The 27,397-nt window shown below is 33.7% G+C and overlaps 2 protein-coding genes across 4 annotated transcripts in view; both read right to left on the bottom strand.

Annotated features, from left to right (window-relative positions):
* LOC119833140 (alpha-actinin, sarcomeric) overlaps nt 1-11,970 on the bottom strand; it is a 31,198-nt gene extending 19,228 nt beyond the window's left edge. For 2 of the 3 annotated variants that reach the window (XM_038357059.1, XM_038357060.1), the window contains exon 1: nt 11,709-11,970. In XM_038357059.1, the coding sequence (XP_038212987.1) occupies nt 11,709-11,831 (123 nt within the window). In that variant the 5' untranslated portion in view covers nt 11,832-11,970. The remainder of the gene's footprint in view (nt 1-11,708) is intronic. The other variant, XM_038357058.1, reaches the window with a different exon arrangement.
* A 1,783-nt stretch (nt 11,971-13,753) lies between these two features.
* The window catches only part of LOC119833117, a 39,633-nt gene continuing 25,989 nt past the window's right edge, over nt 13,754-27,397 (bottom strand). The window contains exons 7-17 of the mRNA XM_038357003.1: nt 26,352-26,532; nt 20,861-21,005; nt 20,342-20,599; nt 19,013-19,142; nt 18,428-18,591; nt 17,824-18,055; nt 17,297-17,458; nt 16,763-16,914; nt 15,987-16,099; nt 14,997-15,179; nt 13,754-14,884 (exon numbers count right to left, since the gene is read on the bottom strand). Coding sequence (XP_038212931.1) covers nt 14,369-14,884; nt 14,997-15,179; nt 15,987-16,099; nt 16,763-16,914; nt 17,297-17,458; nt 17,824-18,055; nt 18,428-18,591; nt 19,013-19,142; nt 20,342-20,599; nt 20,861-21,005; nt 26,352-26,532 — 2,236 coding nt within the window. The 3' untranslated portion in view covers nt 13,754-14,368. The remainder of the gene's footprint in view (nt 14,885-14,996; nt 15,180-15,986; nt 16,100-16,762; nt 16,915-17,296; nt 17,459-17,823; nt 18,056-18,427; nt 18,592-19,012; nt 19,143-20,341; nt 20,600-20,860; nt 21,006-26,351; nt 26,533-27,397) is intronic.

Genomic DNA, 27,397 nt, shown 5'->3' on the forward strand with positions numbered 1-27,397 from the left:
ATGTTTAGGCAATATAATACTAATTATTTTCTCTTGTAGACACTTTTAGGTTACTGGTTAAAGGTTTATTGGTTATACGTTATGTACTGGGTATAGGTTAGATTTCATTAACTCTAGTTATTAGATAATCTTTCAAAACTCCAACCATATTATTTCAATTTAATTTACTCGAAAAGCTAGAAGGCTTTAATTTACATAAATGGCTTGAAGTTTTAGGTCTCTGTAGTAAAATTGAAACGGTCTATTGTTTCCATTTCTAAAGGCGGGTCGTGTGAAATCGTTATGGAAAGCCTATATGCACCACACCTCAGCATTTACACTTTCTTACTTTGCTTTATAAATGTGTGGTGAGGAAAAATGTGCAACTTTTTTCACACAATATGGAAAATTCTTCGCTTTCATAATATGATGCGTTTGTCACGGTTAACTACGCAGCTCCTATTTCTACCGTAATAAACTTAAAATTGGACGATTTATAAAAATTTACATAAAACATGACAACAGACGGATTGCGATGTGATAATAATTTTTTAATACCCTCCATTATATACTCTTCAAACATTAAAAATATTCACAAAAAAGTATATACTTAATGAAAGGATAATTATTAAATGAGGTTCTTTGGATTTCCTATATAATATATACCTAGTAGGTGCCTACTTATTAATTTTTTTCACGTAAGTAAGTTTTTACATAAGTCCGCTACCAGTAAACCACTTATTATTATATATGTACATCTATCTGAACTTAGCACAAATCAATATTTTTCTTACAGCCGCACATTTCTCGGAAGGCAGTCCAAGGTTGGGTAAGGAAACCTTACTCATCGAAATTATTCTATTTGTATAACTCATCCAATAACTTGTACATTTATTTCTTATCCGATATGAAGTGAGAAAACTTATTTCATTGCTTGTTAAATAAATAAATTCATTTATTCAAGAAATAATACATCACATAAAACATGGACCCCAGACTCCCAAGCTTTCGCTGTGTTTCAGGAGTCTGTGCCTTCCCGATACAGTACATTACGTTTTACCAAAACGTATTATTGTATTTAAATTACTACACTTATCACTCAACTACCAGCGAAAAAATAATATTTGCATATTTTTTTAGACTTAAGAGTTATTTCTATGTATAGATTAAAAATCAATAATGCAAGACGTCTTTGATTAGCGTAAAGATGAGAGGTCAAAGGCCCGTTCCGCTCCGAATGCAACAATGACAAATCATAAATTGAATTGTTTCGAGTTTCAAACGGTATTGACTTGATGGTAGGTCAAATGTTAACACGTAAAATTGATAATAATATAATATTTTGTTAAAAACACAATTAGCTAATCAATACCCTTGCTTGTACGTTACGTGTTTTAATTTTTCTCACATTTAGTTAAATCAAATTAAACGAAAATCCATATTAGTAACACGCTGAAGCTTGTTTTATATGGAGGATGGGAATTCAGTGTTTATTCAGTACTTATTTGGAATTTTATCCACGTACGTATCATAAAAGGTGGGATTTAAAGGCAGCAGTGATATAAACGGCTCCCGAATAAGGCCTAACAGTGGCTGGTTCGTAAACAACGACCGAGCCAAACAATAGATAGCTGTGTGTTCAACCATTTCTAACAATGACGCGGAGCATTGTCATACTGTATTGTAAGAATAAATAATAATAACTAAGGACTTTTGAATGCATATAATCTATATTTAAATACACAATTCGCTTGGGAGAATTTGGGAACAATGTGGAAACATTTAATGTTCGGTAAGTATTTTAATTCACCGTATTTAAGATCGACATCGCATCATTTATCGTTAATTAGCGTAAAGTTATACAAAGTAAACAGTCGATACGCCGGCCAAAATCCCTTTCACGCCTACTCAAATGATAACCATTTGGACGCCGGCCACTACATTCAAGTGGTCTATTGTTATTTGTCACGACCCATGTAACTGTTAAAAAAATCACCTCTGAATTAAAGTGTAAGAATAAACGAGACTCAATAACTCTACGTCAATATTTACGAAATGTGTTAGAGAAGCGATTCATTGTATTTACTAAACACTATTTAGATAAGGCTGAGAATTTATATATACGTCTTGTAAAATAAAAAAATCTGAATGTCATAACACAGTACTGTTTGTACAGTGCGATTGCTTAAATGGTTATCGAAATCAATGATTATAGATAACTAAACAAAACATTACATTTATGATACAACGTTACATTCGATTTGAGATAAGACACGTTAAACGTGGGCCTGGAATTTATTTTTAATCTTACACATTGAAAAGTTAAGAGATAAGTACTAATGAGTATAAAAGGAAGTGACCCGTTATATCCTGTTTGTAACATTGTTGGATGTTATAATTAATCAAAACTTGCCATGTAATAGCTCTTGTCTGTTAAATTTGCAATACTTGATTGTTTATTTAATTGATACACAATTTAAGAAATATGTAAATATATACAAATATTCTGCAGTGTATGAATATATGATTTTAAAAGAAACATATTGAAAAATACGTGATATAAAATGACGTAAGAATGTTTTAATAAGTAGGTATAAGACTAATGATAAATTGGTGTAATAATTGATACTGAAGTATCAAATAATTATGAAGATAATGGATTTGTGTTTTAATTTAGTCGTGCATTTATAATTAGTACATATTTGAAATGGTTATGGAATTATAAGTAAGTATAACGGAAGTTATAATTTCTGAAGAGTAACTCACATTTATATTAAAAAATTAGAATACCATATCTTATGAATAATTATAGTAACCGTTATGGTCATAATTTATCAAAAGTTGAGTAATTAATTTTACAATGCACTTGTATATAAGTAATCTTCAAGTAGTCAGTAAAAATAATAAACGAAGATTAGTTGACACGCACTTAATATACTTACATATACTTAAGAATACAACACACAAATATATCAAAATTTTAAAATTTTGAATAAGGAAGTAGATATAAAATAAACGAATGAATTACACAATTCACTAACATAGGTAAAATAAAAATACTAAGACCGACAAATTTTAATGTTTCCGCTACTAAAGTGAATACAATTTTTTAAAGATTTGAGAGAATTGTCATTTTTATTGCATTTTATTCTCGGAGTGTAATAATTTAAGATACCGTTTTCAAGTAAGCATTTGAATCGATTTTGATAAAATTTTGCACACTGTGCAGTCTTATCCAACTTAAAATATAGCATAGTTTGTATCTCAATAACGACAAATAGGACTAAGATCAACATTTATTTTTTAATTTCCTGTGCCTGAATACATATTTTAATTTCTGAATAATATCGAAAACTGATAGAAAATGCTTTATTTTTTAAGATCAACTAACTAGTGACTATTACGGTCTCCTATTTCTGAATGTAGGATAGTCGGTACTTGAACTTTAAGAATACTTAACCTATAAGCTCATAGCCTCACTTAGTTTAATCTTAATTAAATATGAGACGGTACAAAAGCTTTGTTTCCTATCATACTTATTAAGATATGCAATCAATGACAAATAAATGACCGAGAACCGCAGTTATAATACTGGAAAGCTTTCAATGTTTACTCAATGGCTCTAGTATTGTGTCATAGAAATTAGTATGTTAGAGTACACAGTGGGAACGGAAGCGACCTACGCAAAGAGTGTTGACAAAAGCGGTCAAAACTCAAATGTAATGTGACACTTCAAAGAATTGGCTGACACTACCAACGCCGACATGAAAGGTTTCTAATTCGAAATTATAACAATCGTTTGTAATTCATCTTTACATTTATTCACGTATAAAATTGCCTGCATGAAGCCCCTCAATTACGGTACTTAAATGTTTAAAATATTTAAGGGCGTTCTGACACACATAGCTGGTTGGGTCGAATCGTTTTTGCCCTCAATAAATAAAATTATTGCTATGTTAAAATATTTAACGTTTTTAACAAGCTCGACGATTCAATGACCATGTAATTATTATGCATTCTACATGCTTTAAAATTTATTATGATTCTTATAACATTTGGGTAAACCGTGGTAACATAAAACAAGAAGTATATATATAAATACTAGCGATCGATCCCGTCGCCCGTGGTACATATTTGCCTTCCTCAATGGGCTATCTAACACTGAAATAATTTTTCATATCGGACCAGTAGTTCCTGAGATAAGCGAGTAAAACCAAACAAACTCTTCAGCTTTGTAATATGAAATATAGGTATATATACAAATACATACGCATATTAAAATATAGTAAATAAATAAAAATAACTGAATAATATAAAATATTTGTCATAAAGAACTCTTTTAGTCGGAACGAGTAGAGAGTCGTAATCTATTTCATATTGTGTTCCAAATGGACCGGTGTGGTTCTATTATCTTCACAACATCCCAAACAGGGGCTACGAGTGAATAATAAAGTCCCCCTCGGTAGTCAGCGGGCTGCTGGGTTTATCTAAACGGATAATCGACAGAGATATCACGAGTGATAAGGACGGCAATAGATAACAGTGCAGTCATCGATAAGTCGATTACGGTGTAAATAATATTCGTTCACAGTTCTACCTGCAGGCGGTATTGAAATCTGTCCTTGAATGCGATACATAACGCATAGAACAATGTTAATGTTAAATGGATTGTAATATGTAAGCGATAATGTTTGTCACAGTAAAAGGTGTTTCATGTAAATGTGTCGTAAATTAGTTCTTAGGCGTCGTCCATAGTCTACAAGCCGTTAAATTAAATATAAATGTATAAACAGTTTTCTAATTATAATATCGAGTGTAAGCAATTTGCGTGGGCGTGAGGACAGACACAGAAATAGATGTTGGCAGTGCTATAGCTATGCCAGTAAGGCGGAATGATCATCATCCGTTCTAGTTGAAAAAACACACGTTTCCCCGCTGGACCTATCGAACTTTGAAGTTTCCTTACGTCAGATTAAATGTGGGAGGGAATCACCATTCATATTTATTAATAACAATAAACTCAAATACATTAGAATCATTGTTAACAATCATCTGTTAATAAAAGGGCATTTTCATAGAACAATATTTACCACGATATAATATAAAATAAAACATAACTTTATTTGTCTCTGCACAACAATACATTACATTTAGTATATGGATAGCTTAAATCTAGTGTTGTGAGAGACTGGTGCTTGAAATAGGTTTCAAAAGAATCTGGATATGAAACATTCAATTAAACAAAACTAAAGTTAGAGTGTTAAAGCGTTTTAAACGATTAAAGAGAAACATAAAGTTAATAAATTTACATATTATATCTTTACAATTTCAAAGCAGTACTTTTATATAAAGTCCAAGTGAAAGGTCTCAATAGATCACCACAATTTTGTTTGTTGTCCCAAAGAATGCAACTAGATGTGAAAGAAGAGCATACACATACAAGTAAAGACGTATAAGTATATCGTAAAGATAAGGTTGACGCGACGCAAGGGTTACCTGAGTACAAAGCGTAGGTGTATCATTGTATGTGTTTTGGTAAGCAGAAAACAAACCTATTTTATTACCTATTTTAACGTGGGGACGAGTGTTGGTTTCCAATTGAAAAGTGCAAAATTTAAGCCGAAATCTTCCATAATATTGTGCCGTTGATAATGAAATGTGATTAGACCATTAATATTCTTAAACGGTAAACTTATTTAAATTATAGATACCGGAAAATAACTGTTTTCTGTGTAGGCATAGCTCTGTGAAATATTTATATAAATAAGTTCAAATAATAACACCACAAACGGTCAGATTTTTTTTTAATGAAACAATATTATTTTTCATATACGTTTAGTGTTCATTAATATAAATAGGAAAGTAATTCTGTCTGTTCGAATGACTCTTTTCCACGCATAGATTACGGAACAGATTTGGATGACGATTAGTACAAAGATTAAATAAAAGTACAATCACAGATTAATAACAGACTACCTATTTCTTTTGTCTACATGGGCGAAACCGCGGGCGGAGAACTAGCAATTTAATAAAATAAATCTATCCCACATTCAATTAATTTCAGAATATTCACTGCACCTTCACTAACGTTCAAATTATTCTCTCGGTTCATTCATCAAGAAACCTGCTTTTGTATCTGCATCCAGTTCATTCCTACTATGCTGTAGACCTACTTAGTATAATTATAGTGTTTTATACAGACAAGAAAATTATAGTATTTGAACAAATGAACGTAATGTTATAAGTATTATGTAAAATAAAATAAAATTGAATATAATCCTACTATCCTATACTTATTATAAATGCGAAATTTGTAACGACGTGTGTGTGTTTTTATGAAATTTGGTACGTAGACAGCTGGACAACTGGAATAACATATAGGCAACTATTTATCCCGATATTCCTACGGGATACAGACTTACGCGGGTGAAACCGCGGGGCGCAGCCAGTAATTTAATAAATTTGATAATGGACATTTCCTCGCAGATAATGATTATTTTGTAAATAAAATACGATTGTGTCAGTCGAATGTCTGGTATCCCAGAAAGTTGAAGATACTTCTTTCTACAAACAATACCACCGAAGATCCCGGAAGGGAGGTACCACTTCTAGATTCTAAAATGAGACCAAATGGCAATAATTTCTGAGCAAACACGAAAAGGATTGCGTCAATTGTTTAAAAATTCACTTTTCAAGTAACAAAACCAAAATTAGCAGTCGAAATGAGAAGCTCCTTAAGTTTTGAGAACGTTAGCTTATAATAATAATCGTAATAATTTATCGCTGAAAGTAAAATTAAGATAAACGATAGAGCGTATAATTTAATGCATCAACATTATATCCACATACTTAAGATTGTAGACGAAAACCGGTCTACTTATAATGTTATTATTGACGTGGGCTAGTGCCTACATGGGTCAATAGTAAACGTGTCCCCAGCTCTTATTAACGAATGCTTTCATGTTATCTTTGTATTCTTTACTTTCATATTATTAAAAGCAATGTACATTTTGTAGGGCAGACACTTTTCTGTATATAAAAGTTTAGTAATAAATCTGTGGTTTGTGGAAGTTGTTGATATAATTAGTTAATTATTGAACCATTTGATTATTACTGTTTCTAAGCTGGAGTAATACAAATTATTCTAAAATAAATGGCAACCCTATATTGATATATCATCATCAGCCCATTTATATGTTCCCACTGCTGGGACACAGGCCTCCTATGAGGGTTCAGGCTTTAAACCACCACTCTGGCCAAGTGCGGGTTGGCATATGTCACATGTCCTGCACGCTCGTCCGGTCTTGAACCCCGACTTATCGATTTTGAAGGCCGAGGTTCTCACCACTGAGCCACCACTGCTTTTCAATGATATATAGTTAGTAATAATAATATATAGTACAGTTAGTAGAATGCCTATTAATATTATCGGCTAAACTCATTAAAATTTATAAACAAGTCGATTTACATATTTTATACATAATTGGATAGATTTTAAGTATCGTTACGGTTCATACGATCACTAGATATTTTTATTTGGTAAATATCTTTGATCTCGAAATTCTGTGCTTTATGGAAAATTTATAAACATAACCTGATTTTAGAAAGCCTACGGTTCTCCAAATCATTGGAGAACACTTTCTCTATTTTGTTGAACTCATGTCGTCGTATTATCATGTATGATATTCGAAGTAAATAGCTCAAATATATTTAGATTTGTGTGTACCTTTTATCTGAAAAACACAGTGACCATTGAAAATTAAGAACTCATAACAATAATTTTATTTATATTATATTTATAAGATGATATGTCTTTACTTTTAATTTTTGGTATTATTTACAAAACAAAAACCTTTAGTGCTTGTTTATATAGTTTCTCACGTTGTTCAATTGTGTATTATTTCATACTAACAGTTCGCCCCAGATTCACCCATGGTACATTTATAGCCTATTGCAATCAGGGTTCACGTAAATATCAATCTGTGAAATAATTTTTGCAATCGGTCCAGTTATAGTTCCCAAGATTACCATATTATGTCTCTTCTTTACAATTTAAAATTATTTTGTTTTTTATAAAAGCATAATTTTTGATATTATTTCATAAGCATGTACATATTTCATACCGGCATTTCGACCATTAATTATTATGAAAATAATAAAAATTGTACTTTTTTGCGTACAATAAAAATAAATAATTACTTGAACATATTTCACATTGTATCTTTTAACTTATCTTAAGTTCAATAGCATGACTTCATGTGGGTGGAGGTGTAATACCTCCTTTAGTAAACATTTGACACCAAGGATGTGGTCGGTGTTGAAACCCTTGTGTTATTTGTAATTAGTCGGTATTTAGAATCAATATGCACGTGGGTAAGCTGATATTGTTTTGTTATCTTCGCTATATTGTATGCATTCTCCTTTCAAATCGTGCGTCCAGCACGTTACTTAACATATTACAATATTGATTTAAATTATGTTAAAGATGTTTTTTATTTTACCAAACCAACACCACATAACACCAAATTAACTATATTTTGGTGCACAATCTGTAGCAAATTTCTATACAAGGAAAAGCATGATTACGTGTAGTGCAAAACATGTAACAAGTTTAATAGAAAAATGTAATTGTATTGTAGAACACTAATAGTCGGCCAAGGTTAAATCCATTAAGATATACAGAAATACTAACCATGAGAAAATTCAATGTGTATGACATATTTAATTAATTGATAAAGTTTCCATGCCTGTGATCAATACAACTCTAAGATTCTATAATTAAATTATGTTCGAGGTATTATAGACGTGTTTTTACGGTTCCTCGTCAAAACTCAGCAGTTGCGAGCCATCGCAGTCAGCGATACCAATTTTTGAACGTCTGCCAAAAGCAAACAAACGACGCTAACGAAAAAATAGTTATAGCATGTCAAATATTACGTAACCCGCATTACACTGCGTCAACGTCTATCATGAAGCAGTAGCATTTCAATACAGCATAAAATAATTTTCTAATTATATCGATCTATTCTTACCAGCCAAATGTTTTAGTAATAGGCACGGGTATAGAAGTAATTTAAATTTATACGTAGAAATTACTTGGCTCTTATGCTCTCGTATAGATATGTTAGCAGATTTTCAAACTTATTTCAGTTGTATGTTCAAACAGAATTATTGGTAGTGTTCAATAATGTCAGCCAACGACCCCGAATTTACAAGAAATATGCGAAAGGTCTGCTGAGGTGATAATTCTTTTACATACGACCAGTAAATACATGTCGCGAATGTATTTATGCCCTGTAGCGATTGATTGATAACATTTTTCACTTATTGCTACTTCGGTTTGGGTTTTATTTTTTATTTAAAATGTACGTATGTGAACTGTGTTAAAAAAAATCTTTAACATTGTTTTTAAATTGAGTGTCAACTTTCTAGGCCAACTGGAGTAAGGATGAAATTAACTTCAGGCTGTATGTCAGTATTTGTACTCCTTTGGTAATATTTTATAGTAAATAGTCATTATTTTTTCATTCAGATAAACTTTTATTTAGATGAAATTTTATTATTCAAAAGTCCCTTATATCGAGCTTATTAATTTCTGTATTTCTTTTCAATAACATCTAAAAATCGAATTTGAAAAGTTTAATGTGTTGATTCGCTTATGTACTCATGTTGTTATAATAACGCGATTTGTATGGTTAGACAAACAACAGGCTATAATATGATGGCAAAATCTTCATTAATAATGATTTTAGTTGTATCAATACTTCGGATTCGATGTCTATAAATAGACAATAAATCTTAAAATTTAATTTATAAAAATAAATGGAAGATCATCAAAAAAGAAGAGTGTCATTTGTATGGGGCTATTAGTTTGATGTAAATTTATAACCAGTTTTTAACCAGTACTCACCACTTTCACATCTGATTTCTGATGAGACCTATATTGCTTTATGATGGAATGCAGTTTTTACTAGAGGTTAATTCAAAAGAAACACATCGTTCATTATGTTTAAACAATTCTATTATTTTTATTACTTTATCAGACAACTGTTTCTTATGGATATCGAATCGAATCGGAAATGTGCACAAATTATATTATGACCTCACACCGTTGTCTCAACTACTTGTTTTAATGAATGATTCTGCAAATTCGCGTATCAAGGCTTCGTTGAATTTGGTAAAAGTTAAGGAAACATTGAACCAGTGACCCGCTTGTGAAAGATCGATTCTCGTGCTCAGAGCTCGATGTGACTGGTCGGGTGACTTTTCCGTAGACGCATCCGAGGAATATGGCCGCGACATTGACCCGCCATACGCGAACGGCCAATGCACCGGTTGCAGGCTCTTTGTTTATATTGGTTTTGCCCTGCCACTAAGCACCAGACATTACATCCTCACGCACGCAATTTAGCTAACGTAATCATGTGAGTGGCAAAAACATGATGTGATGTTGATGAGAAATCAATGACAAAACTGCTTCTTAATGAGGTTCTTATGAGAAGCCGCCACAGGAAGCAACACCGATAATCATAACCCTTGTAAGGTCTTGCATTAACGGTGCTAAATCTGGCTTTACTATCAAGCAAAGTGCAATTTTCATTATTTAATTGCGCATTTTATATTTTTAAATGTCAATTATATTTTATTGAAATATAGTAATACGATATTAGTTTTATTTGGAAAAATTAGGAGATTTTAACTGCTTTATGATTGATATATTTTTTTTCGTTGATGTCTGAAGCAATTGATAAATCTACCTTCTTATTAGAGCTTATAAATAGTGCTTTCATATATATGACAAAACCCCAAGGGAGGACTGTTTTCGTAATGCGTTAATGACATTCCACTCGACTTGGTGACGAGATGCGTCAGAGCATTCGTCACGGATCTGGAGGGTATTATATAAATAGCAAGTTAAGATGCATTTTACGTAGCAAGATGGACCCATACGTTTTCCTGAAATGCGGCTTTCATAATGACGCAAAGACGAACGCCCGCGCTTTCAGCGGCGCCTGCGTCGGACCCATTTTAGGACATGACTAACGGAAATTCGATTCCTCTCGCTCCGGCCCGCTCCCGCCCGTGGCGTGACAGTGTGCACGCATCTCGCTCGCACGAAAAGCTCCAAGAAATCTTTTAATAGTGTCCACGGCCGCGATCTACTTTCAATTTGAGGCGGGAAACTTGCTAGTTTGAATTTGAGATTCGATCGATCCAGAATATACGTATGGGAGAACCGAAATGAGATTAATTTTCTATCATATCCATTTTTATTTTTTAAAAAAGATTAAAATGATATTAATAAATTATATCGTTAGAAATTATACATCCATATATTTTACATCTAGTCTCATCGTATAGGAGAACAAAAAATATTTTGAAATAATTTACTAGCATAAAAATATTAATTAAAGAAAAATAAAGAAAAGTTAAAAATAGAACATGCCAACTAACTAGATAAAGGTCGAATATAGCATTAGATAAGGAAACAGGTATCAAATTGCAATCATTGAATTATGAATATCGCGGTTTTTAGGTAATAACTAATAACGAAAGGAAAAACATAAACATCAAAAACATGAGTCACATAAGCGATAACGTCTATAGAACGCTGCTCATTTTATTGTTTTTATTGGAATATGTTTTGTGACATATGTCATTCTATTTAACGAATACCCTCTCTTATTTTCGTTCTTCCATACATATTTCAGTTCTTGATTTAAACTAACCTTTTTCTGTTGTTTCTCCCAGGCCGGGTCTAAGAGACCCTCGCGTTCCCACTCCTCCTCCTGTTCCATGTATCCGTCCCCATACTCATAATTATTTGTTAACACCCCGTTGTCCATCATCATGGTCACCGCACTGACCGTCGATTTCGATGTTCGTTCGAGCCTATGACCGCGAACTCGTGTGTGATAGTTCGCACCGCGCACTGCAACAAGCAGCCGGCCGCGCGCCTGCTGCAAGAAGACTGGCTCACAAGCGCTACTTGCGGCCGCGTTTGGAACTTATGAGTTCCGTTCTGTTTCACGCTTATGTAACGTGGCCGTCACAATGCTCGTCCGAGTATCGACGTTTATTCTTAACTTAATTTATGACTGGTAACATTGGTGTGATGTCTGAGTCTGACGCTTCTTGGGCAATGCCAATGTCATTTTTGGATATAAACTTTTTGAAACTTAAAATTCCTTGCTCTTAATAATAAGCTTTTTTTAATGAAATATTCAACCAAAATATTTGTTATTTTATTAATTATTATGAGAGTCAAATAATCATTAAAAATTTACCTTGTGTTTTAATGTAGAAAAACTAAGAATAAGTAGTTTTGTTTTGTCTAGTATTAATAAAAACTTAAGAGGTTTGCATAAATCGTTATAGTATTTACTGCTTTCATCTAAATGTCTTCGAGAGAAAATCTAAAGAGCTGGTATTTAATTGTAGTAAACATATTTAATTCAATATAAATAAAACTCTAGAATCATACACAAATTTTATTCACCACATAAAATTTTATTAAATAATCTTGCTCACGCAAAATAACAGTTATAGATATCTTAAATTTTGTATCATTTGAAGATTCCGTATGTTATACATATAGCAACATCCACAATCACAGGAAGGTTAAATTTTGGAATAGAAAACTTATATTAATCATTAAGAACATGACACATCAATTTATATATTTTGGTGTTTCTACAAATTAAACCTAATTATTAAATATTTACGAGTATTACACATTTGGGAAATTTGAGGAAGGACTAAGCATTGGGTCATATACCTGAAATTTTAAGACATAAGGAGAAATAAATACTAGTTGAATCAAAGCCATACACTTTCAAAGCTTTTGAGCAATTATCGATAACATAAATTTAGTAAGTGGTAGATTTCATTCTTTTACTTTTTAACATGTATAAAAATTTTACTGACAATTCAACTTGACATTTTAAATTTAATTTTATCAGATTTTAGAAATGTTAGTTTAGGCTACATATTTAATATTCATATATTAACACCTATTCAATGTACAATAATATTGTAGATGTTTATTAGAATCCACTTCGCCAAAAGGATATATAATAATAATAGAAAAGTAATATCCATATACATATATTATTTGTTATTATTATTTTGCTTTATGAGCAATTAGATTTGGTGAAATGAACAGAAAGTTTATCTGAAAAGCAAAACATGTTTGAAGCTTTGTTTGATGATATTACATATAGCTTAGCATTGCCTGCGCATTGTAGAGATTTTATTATATACATATTGTTATGCATAGTGGACAAGTAAATGATTTAGTGTATATAACTATTTGACATAAAATATATTTATTTAACATAGTCTGTTTTATTGGTTTGTGAATATTTAGATGTAAATATTCACTTATAGGTACATAATTATTTATAATCAGGATTTAATTGCAAACATAATATAATGTGAGTACAGTGAAGGATGTAAAATAAATTGAGTAAAATGCACAGAGCAAAGATAAGAAAGTGAAAAATACATATTTTATAGAGGTATATACAAAGTAGGCACACTAAGGTATAATAGAATTTAAAGCTTGACTTATTGGTTTTCATGTATAAAATGTATAGAAACCAATGATAGTTATTGTAAGAATTCACAGGGTATAATATTCTATTTAGAAGATAGGAAGAGGTTTTTCTACATTTTTTCTACTTCAACATAACACAGTTATTTTTTGACAATTTTTATTTGCAACTATTTATATACCTACATTTTTAAGATAATATAATTTATTTCGCGTAATTTTCATAAATATCATTCATTACATCTAACATTTAGAATTCCATCATATTTTTGCTCAAATTATTCATCAGTCACTTGATATCTTTTAACATGGTTTGGGACCAATCTGGGGAACTATTCTAAGAGACATTAATAAGTGGGACATTTTAGTCTTAACATATGTTTTGAGAAAAATCAATCGAACATTAGTTAACTGTAAGGGCGGATAGTTGCAAGGTGTAAAGAGTGTTAACAAATTACATTATATGAACATTAGAACATACTCCCCAGCTTCTGACCCATACAAGATATTCTAATCCCGCTTTATGTACTCGACATTGTTTGACGATATCATCAAATAAATATCTCCACACATATTATTTGCCAAATTTCTGGTACCAAAAATAGAGATGTTTATACTGAACACGTCTAGCTAGATGTATAAAATATATAGGTATCAATGAACAACAACAAGGATTAGGTATTCGAGAATTGTACAAAAATTTCTCGCACCTCTACTAAAGTACATCTACAACAATAATACTTTTAGAAGGCGTCAACATACCACAATGAGAAGAACCCGGTCCGAACAGTTCCTAAACTATCTAATACACTGATATTCCTCACAGCTCCAAGTTTAAATGCCATAGTCAAAGCTTTCGAATTCGGAAAATCTAGAGTCTTGCTTTTGTATACGCTGTTGACAGGCCTCTATGTAATCTTCTTGGATCCTGTACATCCCCGAGTTGGCTTGATACATGAGGGTTTCCAGAATGCGTTCGTTTTTAATGGCCTTAGATGGAAGCACCACTTTTATCAACTCCTGGGGCGATATTCGGTAAAGTTTCAGATCTCTAGCCAGCCTTTCCATGATGCATTTAAATTCATTTTTAGCGTCAGTCTTATTAGCAGATTTGGCCTTTATTTTGTTTCTAGCCCAGCTTAGCATCGCTTCGAATTTCCTCACTTCCGGGACTTCTAAGTTTCTGCACATGATCATTTGGACCATCGATTCAGATAGGTTCAGAAATTCTGGTGTTTGGAAAAGAGCATAGGCCCGTTGTTCAATGAATGCAAGGATCATGTTTACGAGTTCTGAGGCCGATGTGTAACGCCAGTAATAGTTCTCCAGCGAGATCAGCATTGTACATACCTGGAAACGAAAAAGAATAATATTTAGCTGTAAATATTTATTTATAGAAATACAATAAAATCATAGTAAAGTTTCCATAAAAAAAAACATAAGAAGCACTACAAGATCAGACCACTTCAATCCTGAGGAACTGCTTCGCGTGGTGGAAGCAGGCCTGCAGCAGCTCGGGCAGGTCGTAGTGCTCGGCCGCGCAGATGAGCCCCGGGATGGAGGCGCACGTGAGCGGGCAGCTGCCCGTGTGCAGGTAGTCCAGCAGCGTGCGGAACGTCTCCGGGTCGAACTCGATTATCGAGAACTGATACACGTGCATTTCTTTTTAATTATTTGTTATAGTATGTATGTATGTATATGTAGCTTAAAAGGATTCATTAAATGATATAACAATACAACTTGATATCATAGTTAGTTCAACGGCGGCGTTTAATAATGAGCCTAAGAATTTAATTGATGGATGTGTAATATGTTACGATATCATCAAAAGGTAATAAAATCTTTTTAAATCTCGTGAGGATCTCTTTCCTTATGTGTTTTTAGTTAGTATGGTGTGATATTAGAAGAATGTATTAGGTACCTACTTACAAGAAAATGGAGAAATCTCGTTTTGTAAGTATTTTCTAAGTAATTTAATTTCTTAGTAAACGAAGAAGATATTACTAAAATAAAAAGGAATCTACTGAGACCAGGTATATTATAATTACACACACTGTATTACAGTTGTAATATAATTTTATGAAAATTTAAACGCCTTACAAAATATGAATGCAAATTTGTGTAAAACATCACATTGCTTGTACAAATGTTATTATAAATATTATCAAAACAACATTAAATAAACAAAAGCCTAGTCATGAAGAAACAATAATAATTTAACAAATTTTAATTTACTCAATAAGTAGTTTCACTGTTATATTTAAAACTAATGCATTAATGGAAATACAAATGACTAGACGCTTGAGAAGTTAGCTTACACCCTGTCTGTACACCAAATTTCATCAAGATCCGTTTAGAAGTTTTAGCATGATTGACGGATGAACATCCAAATAAACAAACTTTTACGTTTGTAATATTAGTGAAATGATTTTATCCAATCAATATTAATTACCTCAGTCTGAGCTAGTTTGGCACGATCGACTTTCTGCGCGTCCGCACATACAGATAACCTGGGGACCGCTAAAGCTGCGTTTTTGTCCTTTTCTTTCTCTTTTGCTTCTTTGTCTGTAATTAAAAATATTTGTGTATTGTATTGTATTATATTGCAATATTTTTATATGTTAATCTACGATAGTTAAGTAGAATGATAAAAAGGAAAATAAAGTGTTAAGTTACACGAATATTAGGTAATCAAACAGCTTTAATCGCTAAGAATAAGTTAGTGGGTGCTCGTTCAGAAATGTAAAATTGATAATCGGGAAAGTGAAGTATGCATACTTTCTTCAAAACATTGATATGAATAGATTTCTGTTTCTTTGGTTTACGTATGTAAAATGTTGAAAAATTATTGATTTCAATACACATAACTTAAATTTTTGTTTTACGAATGATTGAAATCACTACAAATACACGTTCTAATACAGATAACATAATACTATGCGAACATAGAGTTATGTTATCTGTGGTACTGTGAAAATAGTGTTAGAAAGACTACTGAAGAGATCTCAAACTCGAACGTAGAGTGCGGATTTAGCAATGTTTTTCATGTATGTACGTGTGTGCGTGTGTACGTATGTAATGGGCGCGTGTGTGCGTGTGTGCGTGTGCGCGTGTGTGCATGAGCGCGTGTGAGTATGCACGTGTGTGCGTGAGCGTGTGTGCGTGTGCGTGTGTGCGTGTGCGTGTGGGCGTGTGCGTGTGGGTGTGTGCGTGTGGGCGCGGACTCACTGGAGCAGTCCTGCGAGCTGGCCCACTTCTTCTTGTCGTCGGCGTTGAGGTGCGAGTGCTGCTTGCGGATGGAGCGGCCCCAGCCCGCCGTGATGGTGCCGAGCCGCGAGAACGCGCGCTTCACCATCGGCGAGCTCGGCACGCTCTTCGGCCTGACGCGTGGACGGTTAGTAGACAACGAGATTGTTTAATGGTGACCGTTTGTTTTTAGAGATTCATTGATTCTTTTATTAAGGATTAACTAAGTGTATTAAGGTAAATGTTAGCTACAATTATCTTCGTAAACCTACTTCTAGTATTTTCGGAAATTTTGTGCTGTGGTATTTTCACCCGTATAATGCGGGTGAACACTGACTCGACTTTGTAAAAAACTTGATATTTTTATGTATGTTACTATAATTGAAAATTGAATGTTCTTTCATTCTCCTGTATATTAAAGAGCAAAAGTCATTCAGGTTATTTTCATGTCATTTATTGATCAGTGTGCACGCGTGTGTGCGTGTGCATGTCCGTCTGTGTGCGTGACGCACGAACCTGGGCGACTCGATGTCGGGCACCTGCAGGAAGTTGCTGCTCTTGTGCTTGTTGGGCGTGGGCGAGAGCAGCGTGGGCGCGGGCCGCGCGAGCAGCTCCGCCACCGGCACCTGCGGCGACCCAAACCCCGACTGGATGCCGTACAGCATCTCCTGGAACACCCTGTAAGGACACATGATAAGTGCAGAGGTTTGCAGCCAATAATGTACGCATTAGTACAGTCGCGTGGAATTTGTGTGCCCACACGGTACCCAGCAAAGAAGAATGGTATTGAATTTGTACACTGACTTGTATCGACACTGCCTCTGCGAGTGTTCATGGGCGGTGCTGATCAACTTAAAGCCTATGGCACTTGCAGTTATCGTTATATATCAGGTAATAATCTGGAGTGTATATATGCTAGGTCCCAACTCTCCATTTTTCCATTTTCTCTCCATTTTACCAAATTTATGTACATTAAATATTTCAAAGAATATCTAACTTCCTCAGTCATTCGTGCTACATTCGCATGTGCCATCAGCAGTTACCTGCTCCGCACCCCCAGGATCGCCCTGACGCCAATGAACCTGGTCTTCTGCTTGGACTGCCCCACGAGGAAGACGACGTCGAACAGCTGCGCGTTGTGCGCCGCGTTGAGCTCGCTGTTGAGGAACACGCGCGTGAAGTCCTTCGCGAGCTGGTCGTAGTCCTCGAACTGGTCGCGCACCGAGTCCAGCAGCGGCGACGACGGCCGCATGTGCCCGATCGGCCGCCAGGACCCTGCAAGTGGGGTAACGCCGGGTTATGCGGTCTGCGAGCTGGATTCGAGAAAACGAACAATTTCATAATATACTAGCTGCGTCCCGCTTTTTCACCCGCTTAAGTCCGTATTAGTAGGACAATTAAAGGTAACGCTCCGGTATAAGTCAGTATTGGTGGTAGGTTAGTACCTAACCATAAGTATGTTTAAAGGTATTAGAAAAAGCTGGTTGAACCGTTGTAGCAAAGAATACATAGGCGATAAGTCTTTTTGCTTCGTGTGAGTGTGGGTCTGTGTCAGCGTTGGTGTACCAATTGTGTGTTCCCAGACTAGACTAGAATATGAGTTGCAACTCATATTCTAGTCTGGGAACAGCTAAAGTGATCACATACCTCGGCGATAAGGTTTCGGTATCTGCCCCGTCTCGGCGTGGTTCTGCAGGTTGGCGACGATGTCCTCCAGCATCTGGCTGCGCGTGCGCTCCTGCATGCGCGCGAACTTCGGCGCCGAGTACGACGCTCGCTCGCCGTTCACTATCTTCGTTAGCAGCCACTCTCTGGAATTGTTTGGTGTGCTGTGTAGAGTGCTGGTTCTTATCTTACAAATGGTTATTCTTATATACAAATACTTATTATCGAAATTAACTACATGAATGCCACTTTTTTATACCACTTAATATTTAATGAAAAATAATTTAATATAATCATTATAACCGACTAGTGGAACATGTGAGTGGGTGCGCTACCCACTATTCTACCCATATCTATTTGAAAGTCGCTGCCACTCGAGCCAAGTAGCCAAGTAAATGGGTATGTAGTAAGATACCAACTATACTAGGCTGGCACCGACCGAAGTTGTTTCTAAGAGATGAACTCAAAAACACCTAGACCGTTTTGGAAAAACTCTTTCACCAGTAGGAGCTAAACTTCTATCATGCAAGGCCACATTATTTTTTATTTTATTAATAATAAACCCACCGGAACATAGCCCCCTTATCGAACACGCTCTGCTCCCAGAGGTAGGGCTTGTAGGCGCCGACCTCGTCGCGCGTCACCACCGACACCTCATAGCGCGTCGGCCGCCGCTTGATTTTGGCCGACACTCGCACTGCGAAAGGCCGACACGTTCAATTGAATGAAAATATAACGCAATATGATACACAAACAGCAGAGGTATCGAGATAGTATATTGTAGGTAAACCTACTAAGGCATATTTAATTAGTCTGTGTTAGACTAGCGTTTGTTTTTGATACGCATAATATCATAGCCGTGTTTATAAATAAAAAAAATATGACAAAAAATACCTATCTATTTAGATTAGGAACTTGTATTGCGTTAAAAAATATACCAAATGCGATTATATGGCGTTATTTAAATTATTCAAGAAATTGAAACCGTAGCCTTTCATGGATATTCCGGATCTCCGTAGGGTTTTAGTCTGTTAAGGTTACCCGTGGTATATTCCCAGGGGTCTGGTATTTCATATATCTACGTAATTTCCTTGCGATAAATAAATAATTTTTTACTTACATCGTAATATGTATGAAGTAATAATTGAAGCAAAAAAAAGTGCTTTAATTCATGTGAATTTTAAATCTGAATATATATAGCTCAAACCACTGGCTGGTTCGAGTTGAAATTTGGCATGCAGATAAATATTATGACGTAGGCATCCTTTAAGAAAGGATTTTGATAAATTTTACCCCCAAGATGATGAAATAACGGATGAAAGTTTGTAACACGACAATTTTTTTTTGCCCATGAGCGCGAAGCTGCGGGCAACAGCTAGTTGTAAATAAAAGCATGAACAAAACATGTAGGTACTTATTTTGCAACAATTAGTAAGTAAACCTTACTGATCTATGATTGCTAGGCATTGTAAAAAAATTTGGGAAATCAATTCTACCTTAAGCTAATTTTTTTAGATGTTAGAATCGAATTAAAAGTGATTTAAATAGATTAAATATATTTCCCAAGATATCTTTAGAAGCCGCCTACGACAATTGTACTCTTTGGTTTGTTCCAGTTAATCGTATTTATTTAAAGGAGCAATAAAACAACACAAGAGAGGTTATTAGTCGAAATTGTGTAGGAGTTCAATAAATTTTCTAGAAATAGATACTTTATTCATAGTTGACTTTATTTCTTCTGATTGGGACTGTACTAAACAATAACAAATTATAATATCTATACACGTATTACAAAACAAATTCAAAAAAAAAAAGAATACGAATAAACTAAGGAGGTTGATATTACGAGTATAATGAATACAGCCTATAGTTAAACATACATTAAAAAGGACTTACCCAAAATAAACGTATGTAGAAAATGGCTCTTTATGCAAGCCGGCGAGAAGGCGGTATTATCAGCTTCCAAAAACACGACGCAAACAATATCATTGCCAATATGTCGTTTCCTTTGCAACTTCTGCGGGTCATGTCTCTCGTATGGCAGGAGAGTGGAAACGTGGAACATTATCTCTATGCTCCTCCAGTTCGTGTATACGGAGTATAATCCGGTCAGGTCATGGACTGTGTCTAGACCGCCTTTGTATTTGTCGAAACCTGTGGAAGATGTTGGGAGTCACTACGATGTTAAAACAAGTAGTTGAAGAACAAGGCTACGAGAAAAAAGGTTATTATTTCATTTTATTTATTACCAGCGGTTCGCCGAGGCTTCGCTCTAACATTTAAAATCTTAAAGAATATTTAAAGAAACCGAGTTATTGAAAGGCGTGTCAATTAAATCCCAAGAAATTATTTAATAAACGTTGGTTGTGCACAAAAGCAAGTTGTTATGATTGAACTGAGAATGAATGACATTACCTTTGAGTCGCACTTTTTCTCCAAGAACTTGAAGAAATTCTTCGAACAACGGTGAATTTTCATTATTATCCAAGATTTCCTCTTCGGTATATTGGTTTTCTTTAACGTATATAACTCCAACTTTTAATTCGGATTTGATGAAAACCTGAAATAAGGGGTTAGAAGGTTAAATTTCAATGAGCTTTCGTAGTTACGATACGTGCGATATATCTCGGTTTTCTTCGTCTATTCACAAAACAATTTTGTGTATTTAAAAATTATTTTAAACGTCATTTGCCCAAGCTCAAATAAATCACACATGTAATAATCCGGTATAATCTTATTTTCCTTGGTACGTAACAAGGGCGACGGAGTAATTTATCAGAAAATTACAGCCAAGGAGGCAATCTATTTCCGTGTTCGATCTATTAGTACCGGTTTGTGCAAGGATTTCGGTCTCAGGAGACTTCCTTCATTATTTTTTTTCTCCATACTGATTCCTTGTGATACTTTTTGTTTGTTTAATTTATGAAAAGCATAGTGTATATGATAAAAACCTCTTTGGATTCATATTTATGAAAGTGAAAATTCTTTAAGTAAAAATTATGAAGAGACCTCGTTAAGGTTAATTTATATTGCATTGTATTTTAAGTGCAGACCTCCGAGCGATAGAACGATAAGAATTTGTCAAATTAGATATTGGCTTTAGGCTTAGGCAACTGATTAATATTCAGTGCTCAATTCTGAAGTTGTTTGTAAGACTTAAAATTGAGCAAATTTATGTAAGGTCACTAAATTCAATCGCCGGAGATTCAAATTATAATTAATACATTTTCGAGGTTTACTGTATAGTACTAGATTAAATAACATTTATGAACTTTCATACTAACGTATTATCCCTACTAGTTGAAAAGTCACTCAGTGAGAATATATTGTTTTTATTTGTTGTGTTAGTGATAATATAATATTTTTATTCTTTCATTTATCTAGTAGTAAAATTGTGATGAATGCTTAAAGTGTTATGATAAGGGTTTAAGCGTGTAGCTATTTTTATAAGCTCTGCAAGGTTATTAAGATGCTTCGACATTGAAAGCCTATAAATGTCTATAATGAGTGAAATTCCCTTCCTATAAAAGCGCTCATCTAATGGGCGTTTGCCGTTAAATAGTAATAACGGAGAGTATCGTCTGCTTATATTGACGATAAGGAAACAAGACCATCATAATCCCGTATTATATTAACATAGTCGACAATATAAAAGATAAAAAAATGTTATACAGTGATTGAAATTTTAACAAGATTCTTTTAAAAGTTGTTTTATAAAGGAATAGTATTAAAATTATACTAAAATTAATCAATGTAAAAGCTATTAGCTATAAGCATCGTATAGATATAGGTAGTTTATAGTCGGTTTGAAGCCCATTTTATCTGACCTATTTAAATTTACATTCGCCCTTTTGTCTCCAAGTCACAGAAATATCATTGAATAAATAGCTTTGTGCATTTAGTACAATATTAACCTGACCACAATCGATGCGACATGAAAATCCACTTAACATTGAAATGTCGACTTTGCTTATTTCATTTTAGTATAAATGATAACTTATTTATATCCATCCCTACCTTCAAGCAAAATTCATGAAATTTCAAGTTAAATAAAATGTTTGATTGTGCATTTAGGTAGCAAAATTAACAACATTTTACATATATTTACGTTTATTTCAAACTTGTATATTTAAAACCTTTTTTATTGATGTAAAGTACCGACTAGTCATACTTAGGCAACCTAAGCATTGCTATATTTTTTGTATGCAATATTATTCTTTAGTGTAATAGAATAAAGCGTATGGGGTATGGGATCTGTTTAAACACTACACCTACGCACTATGGGAGTCCAGACAGGGGTAGGTAATTGATCGTATGATGAGAGCACAGTTTACGACTCTTCTACCTAATAAAGCACAAATAAAAGTATTAGTTTTCTCCCGGACTAGTTTTATGTCTGGTTTATTACTTGATTAGCAATACTCGAATGTTTTATTATTTTTTTACCAAGAATGAACTGGATCCATAAACCTCTTCTTATAAGTATATAATTTAGCATGATGTTAGTTCAATGAATTTATCAATATAAGTTATAAGGAAGTAATATACTAGGAAAGACTATATCTTTGTCTTCGTGCCAAAGACACATCAGATTTGTTTCACAAATCTATCCATCAAAAAATAATACTAACAATATCTATAGATACAAATCTAACATTGATTCCTCGTTCTCCCAATTCTATTATAACTTTATATTTTATATAATATTTCTATTATAAAAACTTGACTTGTAAAAGCAGGTAAGTTAACATCAGGCCGAGGTCCAAACGTCTCCGAAAAGCTGTCAATAATAAAGTCGGTCGGTTTTCCCTCGGTAAAAATTCATGCAATATTGAACACGACGTTGAAACTTACTTTACCTACACTATTTACGTCACTCTGTTAATGTAGTTTGACAAAAAGGTGTATAAGAATTTATGAAAAGTCTTGGGTTATATTTTGGTATATTCATGAGTAGGTAAGTGCTAGGGGTAAAATTTTTAATAAAAACGATTCTAAGGCGATTGAAATTGAAATTGAATATTTTAATAATACAAAATATTAATGTGTTAACTTTAAATACATATTGATCTCAAATTAAATCCATGCGCAAATTGGCAGTTATTGTACAAAAAAGCATTTATCGCTACGTGGAGATGTAATGGAATTGGATTTCTAAGTTCATTACTTTACGAGCTCTAATCCTTGGAAAATGTAAGGCGTACGGCGTAGGAAAACCTTAACTTTCTAAATCAAATTACTTGTTCGTGTCATTCCATGAACTTCTATTTCTCATGAAGGCAGAAAACAACGCTCAATCATTCGCCTTACTTGGCTGTCTAATTCGTTAATTATATTTAAACTGCTTACGAAGCCAGAGGATTTAATTTCACGATTTGTTAGATAGCTGAGCTTGCCGGTTTAAGTATCTGTAAGTTTGGTTTACGGCTTGAAGAAAAGATAAAAATATGAAATCAACAGGTTTAAAAATGCCTTTACTACTTATTTAAAAACTCTATAAGTGCCCACCCAGATTATATTTAGATCGTGATGAAAATATAAAACAAAATTTTGAACATTGAAAAGATCAGTATTGCTTCTCATATTTTCGTAATTGAATTAAATACACGAATAAGGTACAATACGAGACTGTGTTAAAATTTACGTCACTCATATAAACCCAGGCTGTTGTATTCATAAAGTCCAACATTTCACTGAAAGCATAAGGGACGGACAGGAAGGCTTATTCCCGACAGCAATGAAATCAGAACCAACAGATTTTTTTACTCAAAATACCAATTCGCAATTTTGAATTCTACCGAAGCGCTCAATCGTGCTGTATTACAAATGTGATACGATGCGAGTCTTGAATTACTAATTGAAAAAAGGGTAACTTTGTCGTTTGTACAAAAAAATGGTGTTTGTTTGAAAACAAGGTCCAAAACTTGTTTGTAAAGAAAATTTGTAATCTGTTTTCGTTGTATATTATAGGTACGATAAGCCTGAAACTTGTACTTATTATTGTGTGATGAAACCCTTTTTTCAAGTAGGCGGTCGCGGGACAAATGTGGCGACCTCACAAACTTCTTCTTCTACTACTATTTCTTCCCCCTTCACACCAAATTAATTGATTATCTACAAACGAGTGTTACCATACTGCTAAAAACCAAAGTAAGCAATATATTACAAAACAAACACAAAGCTTAATTTCATTATATTCGGTATAATTAACGCTGCATAATATGATAATTATAAATTTTAATTGAAATTAACGATATCACAAGCATTCGAGACACATCAAATATTACCATTGCCGCCAAGCGGTATTCTTCATTACACCTAGATTTAATGCAGAAGTTGTAAATCGAACTGTTTCATTTTGTGTATGTATATTGTATTTATGTAACAGACAGCTCTCAACAAAATTCCGACTTATGCCTACCTCTGACGGGACTTAATGAAAATTGGCAGGTCACTGGATCGAACAAACTTACTTCAAACAAAAGGTATTTTATGAGTATCAAGAATAAGCTTTGTGTTGTGCTCTTATGATACAATTTGAAATAAACCGAATCGTGTATGGAATACATTTTCCTTCAAGCCTATCATTCTTATCTAAGTAGAAACGATCATATAGTTCTACACAATTCGTATTAGCTATAGCCCGCAGCTTCGCTCGCGTTCGAATTGAAAATCTAAGCAATGCTGAAATCCAACTAGGCACACAAAAAAAAAATCATAAAAAATGGTAAAAAAAAACGATGACACAGAAGTATAATACATATTCAGATTAAGACAAATTTATATCATTATGAGTTAATCGTACTAGCTGCCATATCCTCCTCAAAGTGGAGAAATTCAATATAAAAAAATAATCATTACAGACAAAAAGCTCATTTTAAACATATAATTGTATTATACTTGTGGATTTTATCCTTGCACTTGTTTCCTAAGATAACTATTATTTCAAAATAGGGGTAGTACGTTTGATATAAATCAATATGAAACAACGATATTATACAGACCTCTGTATTGTATATAATATCATTGAGTTGAACTTATTAACACATTAGCAATCCTCGAACGAAACTTCATATTTTACTTAATTTATTTGAAGTTACGCGGGCTTATTCACAAACTTGATACATGTGTTTGGTAGTTTGCTTTGAAACTTGTCACTTGTTCATTACCGTGATTAGTTGCAAGGGGGTCAGGTCTAAAGGGAGCCAGAATCCCTTCCTAACGCTCATTAATGTTTCACGCTTGTGAGCGGAGGCGTCGTTTATTTGGTGATTGGGAAATGAAAAAACTATCGCTACGAGACTCTTACTAATTTATTAGCGATTGAGAATTTGTTGGCCGAATTCGGAATGAGAGGCTCGATTGAAATGGCTTTATTAAGCATTTATATGCTAGTGTTTAAATGGGTTTTTATTGCGCTCTGCTGGCGTCATTGAATCAATTTGAGTAATGCATATTTCAAAGGTAATTAAGTATAGAGATTATGTTCATCAGAATGTGAGTGTCTCAGTATATCTCCTAAATAAAGTTCATCCTCGTATTTAATTCAAATTACTAATTCTTTCAATTTTTTAGATGACCATGAAGCTCTTTCTCATAATATTTTGACATATTTTAAAAAGGCTGGTAATTTTATGCAGAAGAAATATCAATATACTAGTTTCTACATATAAAGTTCAACATGTTAAAGTGATATAAAATTTAACAAGTGTTTATGAATAGTCAACTCTTATTGAGCTGCTGACTGATATTGCTAATATAAATGAACAAAACAAATATAGTCCAAAGCCTATTTTTAGTATTACCTATTTTTTATTGTTAATTTTCTATTAAAAACCTTCTAATTATGCAAAACAATCGAAATATTCAGCAATCGTAAAAGTAGCTGTTGTATTCACTATCATACCTGGTCAAGTTTCAGCAATTCTTCAGGTGTATCAGGCAGCTGGCCAAGCATGAGCGGCGGGTTGATGTTGACCTCCTTCCCCAGCGACCTCACGACCTCCTCGCGGTTATACCGATCCGCGAACACACAGGACGCGGGAATCAACCCGTGCACGGTGTAACTTATCGCCCGAACTAAAATCCTAAAATATAACGCTAATGAGTTTAAGCAGAGGGTGAAAAGGTATTTTATGTTGTCTCCCTGGCAACGGTTGGGATACGTCATTAAAATTATTGGAAAAATGTTGCGTAAATTTTTATCAATGCTGCGTAGCTTATAATATCGACGGTTTCGGTCACTAGGATGAAATTTTATAGGCCAAAGTAAATATTATAATAACACCAATAAACAATTGTTATTTTATTACAGTTACTGGAACTTTTTTCATGATACGAATTCCCGACTTCAGCTTATTAGAAAATTCGTATCATAACTTAATTATGAATATATTTCAGTATATTACATCATAAAATAAAACGTTACGAAACATCTGTATCATAGAGGAATGTAGTAATACACGTTATATAATATACACGTTAATGGACATTTAACGCAAACAAAGTACGACGGTGTGTTCAGCGCAGCAACTTGGCTTACAAATTGACTTTTCAGACCACAAACAAGAAACAAATTAGAACTTTATTTGTCCACGCTTGTTCAATTAAGCTTTATTTTATTTACAATTTGCTTTATTCACTTTTATGTTCAGTGTTTTAGGGAACTCCGTGTGATAGAAATTGTTAATATCATGTAATGAACGAACGAAAGTTGTTTAGTTAAAATTGTATGCCTGGTGACAATTAACACAATTTTTATTTAAAACTGTAATTTTATAAAACAGGTCAGAAAATATTGTCCATTCCGTCATAACATAAACAAACTTGAAGAAATCATTTAATATAACATTTATATTATCAACTGAGACGATTCTCCTCCTCAGTCGGTTCCTCACAGTTGAGGATCGTGACCTCTCGTCACTTTTTTGACGGTTTCTCTCCACCTGTTAC

This window comes from Zerene cesonia, chromosome 16, assembly GCF_012273895.1.
Source record: "Zerene cesonia ecotype Mississippi chromosome 16, Zerene_cesonia_1.1, whole genome shotgun sequence".
NCBI classification, from domain to species: domain Eukaryota; kingdom Metazoa; phylum Arthropoda; class Insecta; order Lepidoptera; family Pieridae; genus Zerene; species Zerene cesonia.